This window comes from Quercus robur, chromosome 4 (assembly GCF_932294415.1).
Source record: "Quercus robur chromosome 4, dhQueRobu3.1, whole genome shotgun sequence".
In the NCBI taxonomy this organism is placed as follows: Eukaryota; Viridiplantae; Streptophyta; class Magnoliopsida; order Fagales; family Fagaceae; genus Quercus; species Quercus robur.
This window is the reverse complement of record NC_065537.1, coordinates 47,643,026-47,655,771: the sequence shown is the minus strand read 5'-3', so window position 1 is coordinate 47,655,771 and position 12,746 is coordinate 47,643,026. Positions and strand designations below refer to the sequence as shown.

At 33.5% G+C, this 12,746-nt stretch overlaps 1 protein-coding gene across 1 annotated transcript; it reads left to right on the top strand.

Moving 5' to 3' along the window:
* Positions 1 to 430: 430 nt before the first annotated feature.
* Positions 431 to 11,267, top strand: LOC126722480 (ACT domain-containing protein ACR12). Its single transcript, XM_050425637.1, has 10 exons — positions 431 to 673; positions 2,778 to 2,832; positions 5,198 to 5,320; positions 6,001 to 6,095; positions 8,362 to 8,446; positions 8,606 to 8,665; positions 10,177 to 10,232; positions 10,420 to 10,525; positions 10,608 to 10,676; positions 10,856 to 11,267. The coding sequence occupies exons 1-10, from the start codon at positions 519 to 521 to the stop codon at positions 10,916 to 10,918; spliced, it is 867 nt and encodes a 288-aa protein (XP_050281594.1). The 5' UTR covers positions 431 to 518; the 3' UTR covers positions 10,919 to 11,267.
* Positions 11,268 to 12,746: the final 1,479 nt, after the last annotated feature.

Below are 12,746 nucleotides of genomic sequence, written 5' to 3'. Positions count from 1 at the left end.
AATTTTAGGGGTGCAATTTTCAATTTACCAACAATAAAAATGTGTCAAAGAAGTCAATTATTTTTTTTTCCATAAAAATTTATAAAAATATTTTACAAATAAAAAAAATATTCAAACTTATAAAATAAAAATTTAGAGAAGTCTACGGACACAAAAAATTTGATAAAAAATTTCGCTCCCGACTATTGTGACATATTGTTAGCAGTATCATTACTCTTTGTAAGAAAAAATCTAGTAGTACAAACTATTACATAATTTTATTGTCACAACTATGATTTGACATAATATGAATAGTAAAGACACAAATCACTCACAATTTACTGTGTCAATATTATATCAAAAAGTCATGTAATAATTTGTGGTAATAGAATTATTTGCAATGCTTTGACATTTTCAATCAAAAAAAAGTATCATATAAGACTAGCACGTACTTGTACACTACTCAGAGTAAAACTAACTCCAAAACTAACAACCATCATCACTCTCTTCCACTAACCATTTCCTCAAAAAACTTCCAAATGGCTCACGCAAACTCCACCGTCTTCTTTGCCTCTTCTTCCTTTGCCTTCCGCCACCGATCTAGGGTTTTCGCTCTCGATTTCGCTCCGATACTCAAGGTTTTCGGAGTTTCGAACAAGTGCTCCGAACTTGGATTCACTTTCTCCACTAAAAAGTAAGTCACTCGCTCCTGTTCTTTCGCTGTTTGGATGCCAAGAAAAAAAAAAAAAACTTCGTATGTGCATGTGCATGACGAAGCTCCGCTTTGATTTTCGTAAGATTTCATTTATTTTTTACTTTCTCTGTTTTCTCAGCAGCCAAACGGTGATATAATTGTAGTCTATTTGTAAATCTTACTCTGTTCAAAGTAGCCGATCTGATTGGATTGTTTCTGTTCAAAGTAGGTGATGTTCATTTCCATCAACTTCAGATAGATTAGATTTTTTTTTTTGGCTTTATCTGTTTTCTCAGCAACCAAACGGGGGATATGTGTACTAGATTTGTGAATTTTACTCTGTTCGTTTGGATTGTTTCGGTTCCTATTCCTGGATTCTGAAAATTGATCAATTTTGTTTTCTTTATATCTTCAATCATGAAGCAGAATGTTGATCAAATTAAAAAATAATATACAACGACCTGGTGCTGTGTTTGATTCCTGAGAATATGCTTTGAAAAGTTTTCAAAGTTAAATAATTGATCGTCTGTTTGGTTGCTGAGGAAAATAAATTTTTAATTAGTAGTTACTGAGGAAAATATTAAGGAAAAGAAAATAAAAGAAGGATCTATACTTTTGTGTTTTTAATAAAGAGAATATGTTCAAGTAAATAGTGTTAAATATTTGTTCTATTCTTAGTTGACTGAAGTATTTGGTCTTCTATTGTCCAACTAGTTTGCAGAACCTTAAAATTAAAGGTTTTCAATTAATTTTCAATGCCTGTGCTGAAATTTAAAACTTGGATATCTGGGTCTTAGGATTTTAATGACAGCTGAATTTAGCTCAGTACAATCACTTGGTCCAGCTGAGTTTATATGAATTTATATAAAAAAAAAAGAGTGATATCAGAATTTGTCTGTTTTCTCAGCAACCAAACGGGCGATATGTGTACTAGATTTGTGAATTTTACTTTGTTCGATTGGATTATTTTGGTTCCTATTCTTGGATTCTGAAAATTGATCAATTTTGTTTTGTTTATATCTTCAATTATGAAGCAACATGTTGATCCAATTAAAAATAATATACAACAACCTGGTGCTGTGTTTGATTCCTGAGAATATGCTTTGAAAAGTCTTCAAAGTTAAATAATTGATTGTCTGTTTGGTTACTGAGTAAAATAATTTTTTAATTAGTAGTTACTGAGGAAAATATTAAGGAAAAGAAAAGAAAAGAAGGATCTATACTTTTGTGTGTGTTTTTTTAACGTTTTTAATTAAGTGAATATATTCAAGTAAATGGTGTTAAATATTTGTTCTATTCTTAGTTGACTGAAGAATTTGGTCTTCTATTGTCCTCTACTTGTTTGCAGAACCTTAAAATTGAAGCTTTTCAATTAGTTTTCGATGCCCACGTTGAGATTTAAAACCTGGATATCTGGGTCCTAGGATTTTAATAACAGCTGAATTTAGCTTGGTACAATCACTAGGTCCATCTGAGTTTATATGAATAAAAATAAAAATAGTGATATCAGAGTTTGTCTTGTTCAAACTCCAATTGATTTTTCTTTTGATAGGTCAATTTTTTTTAATAATTGAAACGAGGCTACCTTGTAACAATAGTCACGAAGTAGCCTAAAAAATTACAAATGGAAAACTATCTACATATGGATTGAATCTATGAAAGAATGGATAGAGTTACTATCTGTGAGACCCGGCACAAAGGACCACTCATAACGAGAACTAACGAAGGACGCTTGCAACTGATTTATCAAGTGCAAGTTACTTTGCTGAGGCTAAAGCAGAAGCTGAAATATATTTTTTATTCTTTTATTTTACCGACAGAACATTTGGTTATGGATCCTCCTAACTCTTCCTGTCACAATCTCATAAAATATTCTGGATGGAATAATATGAAACTTTGTTTATATTTTTGGATGTTTGTGATTTATTCAGTGATGATGTAGTTGTAATTGCACTTCATGGTTTTTGACCCCGTTAATCAGTATACTTGTTGTAATAATTCTCTAGTATTGATGTATATTATATGATCTTTACGTGGTCTGGGTCTGGGTCTGATTTTGACCCTGAATGATTTGTTATCTAATATTGCTTCATCTGTTATGCAGGAACATTTTGTATGCATCTACTGATGGTTTGAATGCAGTTGGTTCAACCTCATTGGTCAGTAACATGATTCTTTCCACTTCATATGTTATGTATTTGACTTGTTGTTAGGAAAACTTTGAGTATGAAAAAGAAGCATATTATCATGATTATGGAGGTAGAGTTTTGTTTTCATGAACATTGATGCAATGATTGTAGTTGCTTGTACAATTGATTAATAATGTATAGAATCCTTTAAACCTACAATTTTTTTCCATATTTCTGCTTAAAACGACTGAATACATTGTTTGTTCAAGGGAAGAGTACCCACCAATGGAACAACTTGTTATTTGAGTCTTTCACGGTCATCATGCTTTTGGTGTTGTGGGATGTACTGATATTAAAAGATTTAGTTGAGAATTTTATTTCCTCGCAGTTATTTACTTTTCACATTTTCTTGGGATAATGATAAATAACCCACCAGTGGGTTATCTGAAGCTGACCCAAATCAGATTTTGCATTTAAGGCATATTTTTACTAGGTTTAAAGCTCTCTGATCTAAAGGTTAAGCTGGGAAAGTCCGAGCTAGTAGTTGGTGATGTGAATAATCTGGAGGAATTAGGCAACTATTTTGGGGTGTAAAATGTCGATCTTACCAATGAAATATTTAGGTCTTCCTTTGGGTACCAAATTCAAAGCAAAGACTATCTAGAACACCATTTTGGAGAAGATGGACAAAAGACTGGCAGGATGGAAACAACTTTATCTCTCAAAGGGAGATTTAATTACCTTGATCAAAAGCACTATTTCAAACATGCCTACTAGTAGATGTGGATCACCGCATTGAAGAGTTATGGCAAGATTTAGTAAATGCCATTTTGTTAAATAAAATTTGTGAAGTTTTTAAAGCTCTTTTGGGGAAGTGATTAAGATTGTGGAGGAGGGTAGTAGATAAGAAGTATAATACTATGTGGGGTGGATGGTGAACTAATGTTGTTAATGGAGAGATTGTAGAGGAGTATGGTACTTTGTGGAAACATATTCAAAGAGATTGGGAAAAGTTTTTGTGATTCATCAAGTTTGAGGTGGGTGATGATACCAAAGTTAGATTTTTGTATGAAATTTGATGTGGTGATCTTTTGAAGGAGGCTTTCCTGGAGCTATTTCATCTTGTGCATGTAGGGAAGATTCAATAGCATGTCACATGCAGTATTGCAATGGCTTTGTTCTTTTGGTTTTGTATTATACATGACTGGGAGATGGAGATGATAATATTTGTTGGACATCAGCTGCATAAAAGGGGTTTGAGGTCAAATATTACTATAGAGCTTTAGTTCCTAATGGAGATGTGAATTTCCCATGGAAAAGTATCTGGAAGGCTAAGGTCCCAACCAGAGTTGCGTTTTTTTTTTTTTTTTTTGGGACAGCAGGAGAATCTTAACAATAGAAAATTTGAGAAAAAGGAATATTATTTTAGTAAATTGGTATTGTATTTGCAAAAGAAATTGGTAGACAGTTGATAGTTACTCATTTCACTGTTCTATGGTCAGAGAGTTGTGGACTATGGTTTTAAGCTTATTTGAGGTATAATGGGTGGTGTAAAGGTGTAATATATTTGCTATAATGTTGGCAAGGCCATTTTGGTTGACATCAGAACATAGAAATTTTTGAAAGGCAATTCCTCATTGAAATAGCTGTTTTTTCAGATCGTTGCTTGAAGATGACAATGTTTGGAGTATTTTATATTTCAAACTTATTAGATTCGATTGGTCATTGTAATTTCATAATTTATATGTGGGTGTACATATTGTATACTTCCTGTTTACTCGGGCTACACTCTTTATCTTACTAGAATTTGTTACTTACTGAAAAGAAAAGGAAATATAACCCACTAGTGGTTTAGGGTGATTTCACTTTACCTACCCATGATTTGTAACACTTTACTGACGAAAATGTTTCCCTTTCAAATTAAAACTTGGAATGCTTAGATTTTATTTATTTTTGATTGGTAAGTTACACCCACCTAGTGGGTCTTGAATTTATAACCTCACATTCCAATCCATTATTATGGGAGAAGGAAGTGCCAGTTGAGTATAGCTCATTGGCTTAGATTAATAAGGTAATAACAAGGCCTTCATGTGTGGAGAGTAAAGGACCAAACTAAAACGTATATGATGAAACCCTAGATAACTTTAATTTATTTTGTACATTTACAAAATAAATTTAATTCAGCTATAGTATTTTAACATTGCCCACGTAATTGCATCACTAGATGCATTGTTTGGTTGTCTTTTTCTTCTTCTTCTTCTTCTTCTTCTTTTTTTTTTCTTTTTTTGGAATCTGTAAGTATGGTCAACTTTGGAAGTATTAGGATGTAATCCTTTTGGTTTGGTTTTTCTTAAAGGATAAATTTCTGTAAGTTGGTGGGATAATTGTAATGCAGAAGTCCGAACAAGATGCTGATTATGTCCCTATGCCAAAAGTCCATATAGATCAAGATTCAGATTCTGATGCAACGATTGTACAGCTCAGCTTTGGAGATCGCCTTGGAGCTCTCCTTGACACGGTAAAGTGGCTACTGGCAACTTATGCTATTCACTCTCTGTGAAGAAACTAGTATAAGATAACGTACATCATGAATTTCTAAATTACTGTACATGAAACATACTTGGGGTTGCTATCACATTGTGAAGGAATGTGGGACAGGCTGAAACTGCAATCTTTTTTTTTTATGAAGAAAATTTTCTTAGTTGGGTTTCTTAAAAATTGCTAGCCAGTTAGATTCTCAAATAGGGCCATGTTTGATATGCTGGAATTCCACAGATTAATATCTATATATATATATATATTTTTTTTTTTTTTTTTTAATTGAAAAGCGGGAACTTAAAGGATTACTAGAAATTAAGCAAATTTGGTGGGCGTTATTGGTAGAAAACACATTAACTGAGCACCAACTGTGCTGTTCTTGCTTAGTAATTTAGAATCACTAATGAAGACCTTTAGTACACTGCCTGTGTACTTTCTTGTCCTTTTCCTTCTTCTTTTTATTTTTTATTTTTTATTATTTATTTTTATTTTCTATAAATATAAAAAGAAGTAATTCAGAATCACTAATGATAAGTAAAGGAGGCCTCATAGTAGGGTCATAACTGAGCATTGCTCTCCCTTTTTGATGAATTTAATACTAATAGATTCTTGAAAACTGTTAAAGCTAATGAGTTTCCTTGGTTTATTATGCTTGGGCAGATGAAATCATTGAAAGATTTGGGATTGGATGTGTCAAAAGGAACTGTTGCCACTGAGGGATCTGTCAAACAAACAAAATTTTTCATTAAGCGATTGTAAGTTAACCCTTCCCACCTATTTTTTATCCTTGTTTACCATCCCTCAAGCTGTGGTAGATAAGATTAGAACGGATCCAAAGAAATTTCTTGTGGGAAGTTCTGAGGAAGCTTTCAAATTTCCACTTGTTGCTTGGAATAAGGTGTGTTGGCCAGTTGAGGTAGGAGGTTTGGGGATACGGAGGATTGGCTTGTTTAATCAAGCCTTGCTTGGAAAATGGTTATGGCGGTTTGGATGTGAAACCAATCGTTTATGGTGTCAGGTTATAGCTACCAAGTATGGAGAGACTAGTGGAGTCTGGTGCACTAGAGTTGGTAGAGGTTCGCAGGGGTGTGGAATGTGGAAGAATATTAGAAAAGGTGCAGAGAGTTTCTTTGGTTATGCGTTGTATGTGGTGGGAGAGGGTCTTCGTATTCGATTCTGGTATGACCTTTGGTGTGGACACATTCCCGTAAAAGATCTTTAGCCTGATCTTTTCTCTTGTGCTTTGGGTAAAGATGTCTAGATTTCTGAGTTGATTACTATTACATCAGATGGTGGTAGTAGGAGTTGGAATATTCAATTCCACCGGGCTCCTGATGATTGGGAGGTGGAGAGAGTGGATGCTTTTTATGAGCATATTTATTCCAAAATGCGAAGGGGTGTGGCGGTTGATAGTTTGTTTTGGAAGTTAACTCCGAATGGTGTTTTTGATGTGTGCTCATTTTATAATTCCTTATCTGCTCCTCCTACCATTTCTTTCCCTTGGAAGTGTATTTGGAGTTCTAAGGTACCTAAAAGAGTTTCTTTCTTTTTATGGACAGCAGCTCGGGATAGTATTCTTACTATTGATAACCTTGTAAAAAGGAACCTGCCTTTGGTTAATTTGTGTTGTTTGTGCCGCTGTGATGGAGAAACAGTGGATCATCTTTTACTTTATTGTAAGTTCGCAAATGCCTTGCAGAGTGAAATTTTTTTTGACGTTTGGTATACAGTGGGTGATGACAAGGACGGTTGTTTCTCTTCTTTGTGCATGGGAGAATTATTTGGGGATACACTCTTCTTTGATTTGGAATATGGTGCCAGCTTGTTTGATGTGGCTAATTTGGAGGGAACGAAATACCCGCACTTTTGAGGATGTTGAAAAATCTGTTGATCTTTTGAAGTCTCTGCTAGTTGGGACATTGTTTGGGTGGTCTTGTATTTGGGGTTTTATGCAATGTATTTCCGTATTTGATTTTCTACAATCTATTTCTGTTCTTTGTGACTTTTTTTTTTTTTGGTATTTGTATTTGTTTCAAGTACAGCCTGTTCTTCATTGTGAACATGATGTACTTTTTATTAATGAAATATCTATTACCTATCAAAAAAAAAAGTTATCCCTTACATGGCGGTAAAGGGAATTTGTTAATTAGTCAAGTGGTTAATTTTTCTTCATCTGCAACCAAAATTCTTTATTCTTTTCCTCTAATTTTCAACCATTAGAGACAAATATCTCTCTTCTAAAAGTAGTATGTGCAATTAGTCCAACCTGTTGCAAGACAAAAAATTTGTTGTCACTTCTAGATTGGATGAGGCTAAAACGTAATTAGTCAAGGGCCCTGCTTTAGCTTGTCGAAGACTATAACGTAATTTTTTTTTCATAAGGGGGATCCTAAAACCTATTTTGTGTGGATTTTTTTTAAGCATCAGAAGCTTTGCTCTCAAATTGATGTCAATCCTGTAGTTGTGCGTAATACCTTTTCTTTGTATATCTTTAGGCTTCTTTGTGTTAATTATTATGTACATGAAGTAGTCTTTTTTCAATAAAATATTATTACTTTTAAGAAATAAAATAAAAAGTCAAGCAGGTCAGCAACAACGGTTGGACAAAAACATGTATTTTAACCAAAATTCAATGGGTAATTGAAGCTAGTCAGTTCACATTCTTAAAAGTCCTGTCATACTGCAATATATCCATAAGTCTAGTCAGTTCATCTATTGGATGTTGATATATAAACTTCTGAGCCAAACAGAATATTTTGAAGCTAATAGTGTAGAGAAACTAGTTGCACTTTCACATTGTTCTTATTGTTTCTATTCTTAAACCCTTTTTTTTTGTTTGCATCAAGAATTTGTGAGTGGAGATTAATAAGACGCTTTACATAATTTTCTATACTGACAATACTACCAACACTAGATATCAGAATACAGAAAAATTCACATCAGCCCAATGGTCTACTTATTGTACTGGTACTTGTTTACTGCAAGTTTTTAGCATTTACAGATTGAATTTGGTTATGCTAGAGACACTGGGCGCAAAGTTGAAGATCCTGATATGTTAGAGAGGATTCGACTTACCATCATTAACAATCTTTTGGAGTATCATCCCGTGAGTACACTCTACAATATTTAAGTTCTATTTTTGTTTTATCCTTCGGAGTTTTGAGGGATGCAAGTTGGAGAGAATTTTCTTCCCCCAGTTATCTTACATTTCTGACAATTGGTTTTTCATCAGCAAGTGTCAATTTTTATTCTTAATTTCTTGTAGGAATGTAGCGTGCAACTGGCTCTGGGTGAGGCTTTTGGAATAAAAGCTCCAGAGAAAAAGGTGATTTGTTGAATATCCTTTAATATTAGAACCTTATCTTCTTAGTAAAATTTCTTTTTTATGCTTCTCTACATTGGACATCTTTTTCAGAGATTGAGCTTCCAGTACGGAAATGCATTTCATTCAGGTCCATGGTGAAACTATGTAACTGAACTACATTGGTTTTGATTCTAACGTGCAAATAATAGATTTCTGTCATTGTGGTGTGCAAGTATTTTTGGTTAGCCAATGAAATTGTTATTAGAAAAAAAAAATTGAGGCTTGGAGTGGAATAAGCCTTGGCTTGTGTCTTCCGTATAATTGTGGTAGAGACGTCTACCTAGTCTCATGGGTGATAGTGTGAATCAATTGATGGCAAAAATGGTTGAAAACTTGTATGTGTATTTACATACATACATGTACATGAGCACGTGTACAATTCCTTTCATGATTGTCACTTTGAAAGCATTCTATATCCACAGATGTGAAATAAAGAAGAAATATATTGCATGCTTGACTGTAAATGCTAGAAGGGACACCTATATGTCCATTTACTCCCCCAGCCCCTCTCTCTTGTCTTCAAGTTCTGCTACTACCCATTCTCATAAGGAAAAAGTTTACTCCAAACCGGTTTGGAATCCTCTTGTATTCCCATGTTTGGTTGCAATTAACTCATAGGAGCAGACATTTGGATTCCTACCAAACCTCACTTTTGTGGGAATGTGGATTCACTCTTATAAAGGTGGGTATCAATATTCCCATGGCATGAAAAAGTTATATTTTCTTTAAAGTGATAGTTTTATCCCCTCTTTAATACCCTTTAACTATCAAAAATATGAATCTCCACTCATTTGCATGATATCAATGCACATAGGGAGGGCATCATTTTGATTAATAAGGCATGATGTTTTGATAAATAATGAAACGAGAGTTTGAAATTATTATTTTGGTCTTGTACGTGTCATTCAGAAATATTTGACTATTATTTTGTGAAATTGACTTTATTCATAGCCGATATTATCTTTCTCACTAATTATTTGTAGGGAGCCATATAAAATTGATGTATACACTTGATATTGTATTTATAAACCCAAAAATATTACAAAAAGAATAAATAATTCCTATAAGATTCCTAGGAATAAACCAAACATGGGGATCTCATACATCCAGGAATCTTATTAGATTTTTAATTTTTTTAAAATTGAGAATCTTATTGGATTCCTAATCAAACCAGACTTGAGTATGTTTACATCCCAAAGCATCTAGATTATTAGGCATCACATTCTTAGGAATATAGATGTTGGGGAGCAATATTAGATTATTTGAACCAAATGTGACATTTTAGCTTATTACTGGTCTTTTTTATTTCCCATGTGCCATGGATGAGGCATATTTAACAAAATATATTTAGTCATACGATATTGATCAATCAGAGGTTTCACGGCTAGAATCTAGCGAGCAAAACTAACTTCTATTTAATGTGCCTTTTGTACTGTAGAAATTTCAATTGAAGTTATTGATTTGTTCTGCAGCTTGATATTGATATTGCAACTCACATACAAGTCAAGGAAGATGGACCTAAGAGGAGGTTTTACTATCTTTTAGCATTTTGATTAATTGGTCTTTTTCTAATTTTTTTTTTTCTCTTCTGGTTCTATCTTTGCATGACTCACCCAGTTGGGAGGTCATGATCTGAATGAAGTTTTGACACTTATTTGAAAGAATGGGTGCATTGATGTATCATCTCATAATGCATCTTGCTCTGCAATTTACAGCTTACTTTACATAGAGACCGCAGATAGACCTGGATTACTGGTAGAAATTATCAAAATCATTGCTGATATTAACATTGATGTGGAATCAGCAGAGATTGATACAGAAGTATGCTTTCCTCTCTCTCTCTCTCTCTCTCACACACACACACATATTTTGCTAGATCAAGTTCTCATCTCTCATCTTGCAGGGACTGGTAGCCAAAGATAAGTTTCATGTCAGCTACAGAGGGGCAGCATTAAACAGTTCCTTGTCTCAGGTAATTAGTTAGGTATCAACATGCTGGACACTTGGAAGTTTCCTTCCTGTTGTTGAGCAATTACTAATTTTTTTTTTCTTCAACTTGTATTTTCTAGGTTTAGAAAAAGTTAGATTTTATCTTTTAAAAAATTAAGCCATTTTTAAGACACTTATGATACAATATATTTGAATGTGCAGGTATTGGTGAATTGTCTACGCTATTATCTCCGAAGGCCAGAAACTGACATAGACAGTTACTAATACGAACCATTTCTTGGCTGTAAACCCAAAATAACTGTTCTTGTACTAAATCATCCTTGAGCTATAAAAGTCCCCTGTTTAAGGTGTGCTACCAGATCATCTTTGAGCTATAAAAGTCCCCTGTTTAAGTTGTGTTTCAAGAACTTCAGCTATGGTAATCTAATTGCATTTTGGGATACTTTGCCATTAACTCTGGTCTAGTTACTTTGAAAATGAGAAGTTGTAAATAGTATGTAAAATATTGGCACTAGCCATTTGTGCAGTTTTACCCTCCAAGGACAACTTTTTCCACAACTTGCTGTTTTGGCAAATTGTGATTACTGATTAAAGCAATATTGCTTTCACTTTATCTATCAATGACAACTTAAATTATGCACCAATCATAATGAACCATATTAATAGTTATGCAAAAAGTTTGTGAAAAATGATGTGTGATGTCTTAGACATTGATTTGCCCAAGCCCCAATACGCATGCTAACTTGCAGGAACAAAAGGATGAAAAACTAGTTGGTGCGTTAGTGTGGTGTAATTAGGACTCTAAATCTGGCTTTCAAGCATTGGTGCGTTAATATTTGCTTTTGTTTTTCATGTTTCCCAATTTAGACGTAGTAAACAGGCACAAGGAAAACTATACAGTTTTTGTGATAATAGCACACATGCGTGCATACAGATTTGCTCTTCTTTTATTATTATTTTTATTTAGTTTTCTTTTCCGAAAGGGAAAAAAGAAAAAGAAAAAGAGAAGACACAGTCGAGTTTGTTTGTTAGTTTGTTAGTACATTGTCTCTATCTGCAGCATATTCTTTTGCATCTAGGAGGTATTTATATAATTTGTTCGGAAGAAAAGTATTAAATGCATACCTGCTATATAGAAAGTTTATCCCAAATGGAAACTCCAATAATAGGTAAACTAGCAAAGTTGTAGGACCTATTCGGTTCTAACATGACATCTCCATCTTCATCGACCTTGAGTAGGCTCTATTCATGTATGGTTTGAATAAAGTGTTTTCTCAGTTGAAAAATGAGAAACCTCAATCTCCGGTCTCAAACTTAAGTTTTGCATAAAGCTTTTATCTCATGTTTTTGTTGCATGCAGTGGAAACATAAAATCCTTTTTTTCATATTGCTAGTGTGGATGACCATAAAGTATCTCAAAGGGAGTCATTTTAGTTGTTTGGCAAGAAATATTATACTCAATATCCATACTTTGCCCATGGAAGCCGAAGTACCCATTATTTATGTCTTGAGCTTGCAAAACCAAATAAGTAGTATGTTGTGTTGCAAGCTTGAGGGGAGTGGGCGATCTGGCTGTGGGTGTTTTGACTTTTGAGAGGAGAAAGAAAAAACGAATAAGATGATAATGAATATTTTAGTAGAATGCGTGACAAATGAGTGGGATGAATTCTATATTTGAAACGTATGTAACAAGCTTCGCTTTATTAAAAAAATTTGTTTATTTATTTTTTTATTTTATTTTATTTATTTATTTATTTATTTTTTTATATATACAACTAAATTTTAAACTTTAGCACATATCTTTGGAAAAAAAAATACCAAGACACCCCCCATGAACTTTGGACTAGTGGCCAATACAACCCTAAACTTTTATTTTAACTAATTTTCTCCTTGAACTTTGTACATATGCCTAATTGAACCATCTATTAAGTTTTTTGTTTAAATCACTAATGTCACTCATACGATTCCATTCTGACCGAAATTCAAGATTCGGCTGATATGGATGCTGAGCTCGGTGAAGAAAAAAAAATAAAAAATAAAGAAGAAGACAAAGAAGAAGAGGAGATGACGATAAGAATAGAGATTAGAGGAG

What these genes read in the sequence shown, in the direction of transcription:
- LOC126722480 (XM_050425637.1), top strand. Translation starts at nt 519, where the DNA reads ATGGCTCACGCAAACTCCACCGTCTTCTTTGCCTCTTCTTCCTTTGCC. An exon ending in TAAAAGCTCCAGAGAAAAAG is followed by an intron (nt 8,666 to 10,176) that starts GTGATTTGTTGA and finishes TTTGTTCTGCAG; the next exon opens with CTTGATATTGATATTGCAAC. An exon ending in TAAACAGTTCCTTGTCTCAG is followed by an intron (nt 10,677 to 10,855) that starts GTAATTAGTTAG and finishes TTGAATGTGCAG; the next exon opens with GTATTGGTGAATTGTCTACG.